At 53.6% G+C, this 10,194-nt stretch overlaps 1 protein-coding gene across 1 annotated transcript; it reads right to left on the minus strand.

Annotated features, from left to right (window-relative positions):
- Positions 1-1,125: 1,125 nt before the first annotated feature.
- On the minus strand, positions 1,126-6,747 carry PYY (peptide YY). Its single transcript, XM_080826767.1, has 5 exons — positions 6,677-6,747; positions 2,252-2,379; positions 1,707-1,894; positions 1,533-1,613; positions 1,126-1,367 (listed from the first exon to the last, which is right to left on the minus strand). The coding sequence occupies exons 3-5, from the start codon at positions 1,892-1,894 to the stop codon at positions 1,343-1,345; spliced, it is 294 nt and encodes a 97-aa protein (XP_080682893.1). The 5' UTR covers positions 2,252-2,379; positions 6,677-6,747; the 3' UTR covers positions 1,126-1,342.
- Between the last annotated feature and the right edge of the window lie 3,447 nt (positions 6,748-10,194).

Below are 10,194 nucleotides of genomic sequence, written 5' to 3' on the forward strand. Positions count from 1 at the left end.
GGTCTGTGCCTTTGGCTTCAGCCTGATTCTCCTTCTCACTGCCCAGCTCCCCACCCTGTGCTTGTGCGTGTCCTGTGACCTAGAGGCCGGGGCAAGAGCCCACAGACTGAGGAGGCTGTGTCTGAGTGGGGAGACATGGGCCCCTCCTTTAGGGGTTCCTCAGACTTAGAAGGGAGACCAGGCACAGCAACATGGACACGACAGAGCAGTGGCCATGAGAGCTGGGCTGCCACAGAGGGCAGGAAGAGTGCAGAGCAGGGACAATCAAGGCAGGCTTCCTGGAGAAAAGGGGTTGGGAAGGAAGGGTATCAGGGAAGATCTGCCTGCAGGAAGGCTCTGGGATTCCTCCGTCATAGAGTGGTGAGAAATTTGGGTCAGACCCCAGTTTAAACATCCACAGCGCCTTCAGCCTTCAGTGTCTAGTCAAGGGGATCAGGGTAGGGGTGCACGGGGTGGGGGGGGGGGGTTGTCCCTTGTCACCAGGAAGGCACGATGAGTGCTTTATCCATGGAGTGGGAATTCAGCGATGTGGGAGAGGACAGTTGCTAAGGGAAAGGGCAGCCTCTACACTCCCATCGCACCTCCTGCCCAGGGAACAGGGGACGTTAGAAATGACCCTCGCCCAGCACACATGCACCCACCTCACCCCCCTCCCAAATGTCTCCCTCCACAGTCCCATCTTGGATCCCATCTCTACCCCCAGCCACGACAGCCCTGGAGGCCAGTAGTACATCTCCTCAGGGTAACTGCCCTGAGGGACTGGTGCCGAGCCCACACCCCCAGCCACCTGCACCTCTGTCCCTATCTGCTCTCCTAGGCTGCCTAGCAAGCTCTTTCCACCCTCCCCATTCTCTCGCAATGATTTTTCCTGCTCCTCCCTGCCCCTTGTCAAGAACTTTCATCCTGCCCCACTGGAGGGTGCCACAGAGATCCCTGCAGGGCCAAAGGGTCTTCTCTTAGCTCAGAAAAGAGAGCGCCCCCCCCTCTGCCCCAGCCTTGTCCTGGGCAGGCTTTTGACTGCAGTGCCCCCTCTTCTCCTGACTGGTGCCTCCACCCTCCACTCCCTCCGGATGCCACCTCCAAGAGGGAGAAGGGAAAGGAAAGACAAAGGCACACATTCTGTTTCAGTGAAATTTGCTCTTTATTTGGGGAGCAGGAAAAGACCACACATAGCCCTCCAGCCCAGGGGCTGAGGACACGGAGAAATGGAATGAAGACCCCCATCCCGCACCCACTCCCCAGGCGCAGCAGGCAGGGAGAGGAACCCAGGTTCCCGGATCAGGAGCAACCATGCAGATGAGGTCGGTGTAGTTAGCATATCTCCCAGGAGCCCTTGGGGTCGTCACCACATGTACGCGCCTTCTGGCCTGTAGGAAGGAACCGAAAGGATCCTTCCTCGGATCCGACCTCGGATCTGGGGAGGCTAGACTGGGGGAACGCGCTAGGTGTTTCCGTGGGGCCGCGCAGCCCAGACCGAACACTGGGGGACAGGATGTGTGTCGGGGGCGTGGGTGGCGGGGAGACACTTTTACCGTGTCTTGACCCGGCGGTCCTCGTCGTCGGGGAAGAGCAGTTTCGCGAGGACCGCTTCGGGGCTGTCGCGTTTCCCATACCTGGGGGCGGGTCCAGAGGGGGCGGGGTCAGACACGGGCACGCCCCTGGGCGGAGGGCGGGAGCCCCGGGGACCCCGCGCCCCGCCGACTCACCGCTGCCGAGTGACCAGGTTGAGGTAGTGGCGCAGCGACGCGTAGTAGCGGCTCAGCTCCTCGGGCGAGGCGTCTTCGCCGGGAGCCTCGGGTTTGGAGGGGTAAGCGTGGACCAGCGCCCCCAGGCAGGCGAGCAGGGCCAGCAGCACTGTGGCCACGGCGGGCCACGGCCTGCGCACCGTCACCATCTGGAGCAGGGGCAGGGACCGTGGGTCATCCCCGGCCTCGACACCCGACTGCGGGAGGCTGAGGCTGCCGTCGGGCCCACGCTCCCCGGCCTGTGCAGGGCCACTGCCGGACCAAGGCTCAGCCACCGGCTCATTATGTGTTCTCGGGCACTGCACTGCCTCTGCCTCGGTTTCCCTATATTTCAGAGAGGCAGAAGCCCTGCCGGTCTCCCCAACTCCCACTCGTACTGTCCAGAATGGTAGCTGGAGGCAGAGGGCTATCCTGGCCATTTAGCCCCAATTTTCACCATCCCAGCCTCAATTTCTCCCTCAAACAGCCCGGGTTCCCCCGCACCAGACCATTCCCGGGCCACTCACGGCGACAGCTCCGGAAGCAGAGATGAGCAAGTGGCAGGCGAAAGGAGTCCCAAGGGCTGGACTGCTGCAGGTCGGGCTGTGGCCTCTTCCTCTGCTCGGCGCCTTCCCTGCGGGGCTTATATCTCGGCCTGGAAAAGGAGGGGGAGTTTGAGGGGGAGGGGGAGCTGGAGGGGTGGGGAGGGCCCTTCCTCCTCCTTGCCTCCACCCCCGCCAGATCGCTGAGTGTACACCCAGACAGTGCGTGATGTCTCCACCTTGCTGGAGATGAGACTCAGACTCAGACCCTGGACAGCTCCTCAACCCCATCTTCACCCCACAGCCCCCCAGCAGCAGGGTGTAGACTCCCCAGGAAGTGGAACGTTGGTATCTAGACTCCTGGGGCAGCCCCTGGGACCAGGGATAAGACTCCATCTTCCCTACTCTACCCATGGGTGGGAAGGACAAGCATAGGCTGGACACTGCCTCCAGCCATGAGACCTGTGACTGGTCCACGGAAAAGGCAGCCTTTTCAGCCCTCTCTCTAAAATTCCTTGGAGAGGGGCTGAGGAGAGGCAGAACCCTCGGGAGAAAGCAGGGAAAGCGTCTTTCTACTGGAGGTGGGGTAGGAGCTATGGTTTGGGCTCTTGACGTGCTGTTTATGATGTCCTAGGGGACAGGTCTGTCTGGACACCCCACTATGTCCCTTCTCTGATAAAGATCTGGGGAGAGGGCCAAAAGGAGGCAGAGGCCAGTCCCCACTCCCAGAAGCACCTGAGTCGGCCAACTGCGCATCCAGCCTGACACGCACAGACCCGGGCCCACTGTCCCCAGCCCATTTCAGTCTCCACTGGGTTCTGGGGCAAAGATCCTCACCCAGGGCCTTTGAAAGAAAGAGGAAGGGACTCTGTTTATTAGGTACCTACTGTGTACGGGCCATACAGGGTCGAAGCACAACCCAATGAGCTGAGTTTATACCCATTTTACAGATGAGGTAGCTGAAGGTCTGAGAGAGGAGGGAACCCAGGATTCGAACAAGAGGAAAGCGCTGGGGCAGACCCCAGGAAGAGGCCCTCTCCACTGAGGGCAGAACGACTCACTACCAGGAATAACCATAGAGCTCAGAAGTTGGGCGTGGGAGCAGGAGAGGGGAATCTAATTTGGGGGCCTGCTACCCTCTCTGAGAGGTCAACCACATCAGGCCCACCTGTTCCCACTGGGAAAAGAGGACTGTTGGGGAGTCTCACCATAAAGCCCTTTCCAGCTCCCTTTCTCCCAGCCTGGCCAGAGCCTCCAGGGCTTCCCTGTGTCCCATCAGCCCCTGAGGGCAGGAGGCGCCATCTTGTTTCTGTGCCAGCCCCTCCACCCCCCAGGACAGATGGCCGTGGGTGTTATTTTTAGAGCTCTCTCAAGGTGGAGAGTCTAGGGCTCCCTCAATCACCTTTTTATAGGTTCAATCACCTGCACTCTCCGGAAATGGCGCCTTATCAACCAGTTGGGCCCATGGGCCCTGCATATCCCAGGAAAGGCCAGGGCAGCACGCTGAGCATGAAGGCAGAAGAGGGGTCCTGGACTCTATACTCAGAGGGAGGAGAAAAATCATTCATCTGAGGGCAGGTGCCCAGCCCTGTTCTCCAGGACCCCCAGTCTCAGAGGAGAGTCATGGCCATACCCTTGGGGATCCCCAGTGTGAGGGGAGGGACAAAGCCGTATCACCAGGGAGCCCCATCCTAAGGGAGGAGGCACGGCACCCTCCTTGCAGAGCCCCAGTCTGGGAAGTTGCCAGGACACAGAGATAGAGAGGAAAACAGAGAGACAAGTCTGGGTCCAGTTGGGGGAGCAGACGGCAAGGCAACAGCCAGGGAGCTGGTTGGAACAGCTGTAATCCCAGGGATCAGAGCCTAGATAAGGACCCCTGCAGGCTAACGGGGACAAGGATGTCCGAGAGTGGGAGCCATTTGCTCTTCTGCAGCCCTGGCTGAGGTCATGACAGGGGTTTCTGGTGTACTGATCCCAGGCAGAGAGAGAGGACAGTGACTGCAAAGTGCCCAAAGGGAATCGGTGGCCTCTCCTTTCTCGGGATGTTGGGGGGTTCTGAGGACAGATGGGAGCAGAGGAGAAACAGTAGAGAAGCCAGAAGGTATGGGGGAAGGCCTGGGTTCAAGGTACAACCCCTAAAGTAGTCGCTTCCCTCTTTGCCTTTAGAGAGGGACAGCAGCCTGCCCACCACAGCCTACAAACCTCCCACGGGCCCACCCCGCCCTTCAGCTCCACTTCCCAATTACAGGGCAAGCTGATTGGTTCATTAATCATCACCTCCTCATTGAAGAGTTTATTAACTTGTTCATTAGTGGGGATGACGTCTCGGCCCTCGATCAATAGACTCAGTTACCCCCCACCCACGTACCCGCCACCATCATTGACCCATGACTCAGTTGCTATTAGACGTGTTTGGGAGGTGGGGGACTGATATCTGTGAAAGAAGAAACTTCAAATTAATTGTTGTTGTAGACTTGGGACCAGCACCTGCCTCCAACTTGTCCTCAAAGAGCAAGGGGGACAGAATCACTGGGGCACCCTTGCCCTTGATCCCTGTTCTCAGAACACCTTGTAAGGCCTCTCCAGAAGTCAGGGAGGCCAGGAACTTGGACCTCAGCTGAGCATTCCCCTTGCCCAGGGGGGCTCCAGGGCCACTCATCAAGATAGGATGACCCATGGCACACATCCCCAGCGACTTAGCATTCTCTCCCCCACCCCACTGCCTGCCCACTGTCCCCCACTTCCCACACACAAGGGCTCTCTTTGATATACCATGCACTGGGCAGTGCTAGGCCACTGCCTTCCGCCCTCAACGAGGCCTCATGCCCAAGGTTCTGTGGACAGCGGGTTGCCACGTGGCAATTATTAAGCCCCTACTCTCCTAGGCACTATGTTAAGCACAGAGCCGTGAACAAAGGGGCAAAATCCTTGGCCTCGTGGAACTTACATTCTAATGGCAGGAAATAGAAAATCAATCAAGAAAGCATGTAGTATGTCTGATTATGATAAGTATTATGGAGAAAAGTCAGGGTAAGGCAAAAAGAGTACTGTGGTGTGCGGGATTTATTTTATGTTGGGTGGTTGAGGAAGGCCTCACTTACGAGATGGCATTTGAAGAAAGTGAGGAAGCAAACCATGAGGCTACTTTGGGAAGAATGTTCCAGGCAGGGGAAAGAGCAAGCGCAAAGGCCCTGAGGTAGGAGTGGGCTTCACAGTTAGAGGATGGCAAGGAGGTCCATGTGGTTGGAGTGGAGTGAGCAGTGGGATCAGTGAGAAGGAGAGGAGATCAGGGAAGCGTCAGGGGACTGGACCATGTAGGGCCTCGTAGGTTGCTATGAGGACTTTGGCTTCTGCTCAGAATGACACGAGAGCTTCGGTCCAAGGAGTGACATGGTCGGACCTAGGTGTTATTTTTTTTTTCATTTATTTTTAAAGATTTTATTTTTTTAAGTAATCTCAACACCCAATGTGCTGCTCAAACCCACAACCCTGAGACCAAGAGTCACCTGCTCTACCAGCTGAGCCAGCCAAGGGCCTCCTGACTTGGGTTTTAAAGGAAGCATCCCGGCTGCTATGTTGAGAGCAGACTGTAGGAGGGCAAGATCAGAACCAGAGAGGCCAGTTAGGAACCCACTGCTGTAATCCAGCCAAGACGTGATGGTGGCCCAGACACACACACACACACATACACACACACACACACTCTCTCTCTCTCTCTCTCTTCACAGGTGCAGATATCCCACACATGTGTCACCTAAGGACAACGCCCGGTTATGTCCAGACAAGTACTGAGTCTTGCATCTAGCTAGAAAAAAATCCCCTGGAGGAGACAACGGAAAATCGATGTATGTCAATGGTGGTTAGGCAGCGGATCGGTCTGCTCTGCTCTCCGATGGTTAAGGCTGCGCGTTTATCAGCCCATGTGAAACTCTCTATGCCACTTTGATTCCCAGCCGCAGCCCAGGAAAATATTGCCTACCACGACGGCGCATCTCGAAAGGCTTGCCTGTTCATTTTGTCATGAGTACATATGTCCTGTTGCCTAAAAACACTGGCCCTTTGCACAGAGTGAAGCAGAGAATGAGGAATAACCCGTTGACACAGCCGAGAAATGGCGCCCGTCGGAAAGGATATCAGCTGCATTCAAGGAAGCTTTGTCATCTGCTTAGATTAATGGCAGGGGAACAGACAGGGCCACCCTCTCCTTCTCGTGATCTGTCACTGTGCACAAAGCCCTGTGATGGACAACAGGGACCGTGGGTGAGTGAGTGAGGTCAATAAGAAACGGTTCAAACTGTCACACCGTGGATCCTGGTTTTACCAAGGGGGCGGCTTTGGAAGGCAGGAATGCCAAGAAAGAGGATTTTCGCTTCGGATGGCCGGAGTTCTTCCTAGAGAAGCTTCCCTTACCACAAGTCCTCAGTCCTTCTGGAAATCGCGGTGACAGATACCTGTGGCCTGGTGCAATCCCAAGGTTCAGACTTCTCTCTAGAATAGGTATCGGCCAAGCCTTTCTGTAAAGGACCAAATAGCAAATATTTTAGTCTCTGTTCCGCCATTCACCTTGGCTACTGTCGCACAGAAGCAGCCATAGAACTATGCAAACAAACAAACAAAGAATGGGCATGGCTGCACCCCAGTGAGACTTTACTGGTGGATATCAAAGATTGAATTTCACATCCGTTTCACGCCATAAGATATTCTCCTTTTGATTTTTTCCAACCATTTAAAGACACAAAACCATCCTTCGTAAAGCCATTTGTACTCAGGATGTACAAAAACAGGTTCAGGGATCCACAGCGTGCTGACCCGAGGTCTCAAAGAGCAGGTACTTCAGGTTTCCCCCATGCCCCCGGTGTCAGGTGTCGGGTGTCCGGCTGCCTGTTTACCAAGAGTCAGCTGGATCTCTCGCCTCGTTTCAGCCAGGTATACTTGTCTTTGTAATCCTATAATCGCATAATCCTATTATCACATAATTCAATTAAATAGTACACAAACTGATGAAATGTGAGTGCACAGAATCACTTCCTTGAAAACTAAGTTGGCTGCTTTGAACCAACCAGAGAATTGCAGAAATGTTGAATGAGGTGTGAAGGGTAACTAAAAATTCTTTGGAGAAAATTCTTTAAAAAAAAAAAAATCTAGGTGGCTTCTACACCAGATAGTTTCGCTTGTGTCCTTACCTTCTCACCCCATTTAAGGAAACTGGAAATAACAGGTGATGGGTTGTGGGAGTGATTAATGCAAGGAAGACAAGGACACCTTGAGTCAAGAGCCCAAAGAGAGCCTGATGCTTAAATGTGCATTTATAGGTTTGAAGTCAAAACGATTTGACAAAGGCATATATGTTTCTTTTTTTTTCTTAAGATTTTTATTTATTTATTTGACAGAGATCACAAGTAGGCAGAGAGGCAGGCAGAGAGGGAGGAAGGGAAGCAGGCTCCCCACTGAATAGAGAGCCCGATGTGGGGCTCGATCCCAAGACTCTGGGATCACGACCCGAGCCAAAGGCAGAGGCTTTAACCCACTGAGCCACCCAGGCACCCCTCTGTTTCTATTTTATGATTGCCCACTTGGGCCAGCTTTTTCTGAAGACTGGCCAGTGACCTAGTCCTGCTTATATCTAAGCAAGGACTTCTCCAGCAGTTTACCTACTTTCTGTATAGTTTGAATTTGAATGTTTTTATAGGTTGTATATATCACTTTAATAGTTTAAAGAACTAATAAAGGGGAGCCTGAGTGGCTCAGGTGGTTAAGTATCCAACTCTTTTTTTTGTTTAAGCTTTTATTTATTTATTTGACAGAGAGAGACACAGCGAGAGAAGGAACACAAGCAGGGGGAGTGGGAGAGGGACAAGCAGGCTCCCTGCTGAGCAGGGTGCCCAATGTGGGGCTTGATCCCAGGGTCCTGAGATCATGACCTGAGCTGAAGACAGACGCCTAACAACTGAGCCACCCAGGCGCTCCAAGTATCCAACTCTTGATCTCAGCTTAGGTCTTGATCTGAGGGTCATGAGTTGAAGGTCCACATTGCATTTCATGCCCAGCATAGAGAAGAGAGAGAGAAAGAAAGAAAAAAGAGGGAGAGAGAAAGGAAGAAAGGAAGAGAGGAAAGGAGAGAGAAGGAGGAAGGGAGGAAGGGAGGGAAAGAGAGAGAAAGAGAAAGAAAGAAAGAAAGAATGAGGGAAATGTAGAAGGAAGGAAGGAAAAGGGAAAGGAGGGGAGGAGAGGAGGGAAGACGAAGAAAGAGGTTGATTTCCCTCTCCTACAAAGGTCCAAGCTGGCAGATGGTCCAGCGGTGGGGGCTCTGGTAGTGGCTCTGACCCCCAAGGAGCCCAGCACCTTCTACCTTGTTACCCCGAGATAGCTGCATTCATCTGTATGGCAAAAGAATGATCATCTCTCCACATTCACTGTCAGTTCATGGGAATGAGTAAAGAAGAAGTAGAGGGTGAGCATTTTCCTTTTAAAAATCTAATAGGGGTAAAAAAATAAAAATTAAAAAATAAAAAATAAAAATAAAAATCTAACAGGGGTGGGTGGGGGCGCCGGGGTGGCTCAGTCCTTAAGCGGCTGCCTTCGGGAACCTGGGATCAAGCTCCGCATCGGGCTCGCTGCTCAGCCGGAAGCCTGCCTCTCCCTCTCCCATTTTCCCTGCTTGAGTTCCCTCTCTTGCTGTGTCTCTCTCTGTCAAATAAATAAATAAAATCTCTTAAAAAAAAGAAAAAATCTAATGTAGGGGGAGAGCCCTGGGTGTCTCAGTTGGTTAAATGACTGCCTTCGGCTCAGGTCATGGTCCCGGTGTCCCCGAATCAAGTCCCACATCGGGCTCCCAGCTCCGTGGGGAGTCTGCTTCTCCCTCTCTTCCCCTCTCATGCTCTTTCTCACTCTCTCTCTCTCTCTCAAATAAATAAAAATCTTTTTAAAATGAAAATTCTAATGGGGGAAGCTGCACACATGACTTCTCCTCCTACCCCAGTGTCCAGAACCTGGTCAAGTGGACACTCATACTAGGAGGGAGCCTAGGTAACGTGGTCCCCACCACGAGGATACCACCTTCCCCCACGGTTTTAGCCAACTCAGTGGTGTTTTCCCACCTCAACCACCGTCTCTGATTCTCCCGACACCGAGTAGTCCCTCAGCGGTTTGATCCGATTCCGACACTAACTACCTAAGGTGAGCGCAGCTGCCGCCACTCACGAGCCCAGTCCCACAGTCCTGCCCCCACCCTAGATGCTGTCGAAACCCCTGGACCTCCTATGCTTCTGGCCAAGAGGCTATAAATCCAGGACTCCCGTGACCCCGTCCTTGGGTTTAATAGTCTGCTAGAACATTTCCAAGAACTCAGGAATATACTTTACTTACACTTACTGGTTTATTATAAAACATGTTAGAAGGGATACAGATGAGCAGCCAGATAGAGAGGCATACGGGGCAAGGCGCGGAAGGGTCCCGAGGGCAGGAGCTCCTGTCCTGCGGGGCTGTGGTTCACGGCCCTCCTTGGAGCTAGGGGAGCGGAGCTGAAAGTTCCAGGCTTCCCATCAAGGCTTAGCCTTTCTGATGACCAGTCCCCCTCCCAAAGGTATCTAGGGGCCAACTCACCAAGAGTCCCCTCGTTAAAACTAAAAGATGCTCCTCTTACCCGGGAAATGCCAAGGGCTTTTAGGAGCTCTGAGTTGGGAACTGGGGACAAAGACCAAGTATCTATTCTTCTTATGCCACAGCCCCCCTCTGTGAATAAGCCCCAAATCTGGGTCACTTGCTCCTCTGCTGAGCTCCTGACCCGTATCATCTCTGGTCCCAGACATACCCATTTGGATGTCTGCAGTCAACTAAAACTCCGTGCCACCGACAGAGCCAAAATAATGAATCAACATTTCTCTAGTGCAGTCAAGACACCAGGCCTTTTCACATATCCGCTTAGTCTT

The sequence above is a fragment of the Martes martes genome, assembly GCF_963455335.1.
Source record: "Martes martes genome assembly, chromosome: 16".
Taxonomy (NCBI): Eukaryota; Metazoa; Chordata; class Mammalia; order Carnivora; family Mustelidae; genus Martes; species Martes martes.

Coding starts and splice junctions, on each gene's coding strand:
- PYY (XM_080826767.1), bottom strand. CDS start 1,894: ATGGTGACGGTGCGCAGGCCGTGGCCCGCCGTGGCCACAGTGCTGCTG. Junction 1,614..1,706: donor AACCTGGTCACTCGGCAGCG/GTGAGTCGGCGG, acceptor ACCCGCCCCCAG/GTATGGGAAACGCGACAGCC. Junction 1,368..1,532: donor GACCGCCGGGTCAAGACACG/GTAAAAGTGTCT, acceptor TCCTTCCTACAG/GCCAGAAGGCGCGTACATGT.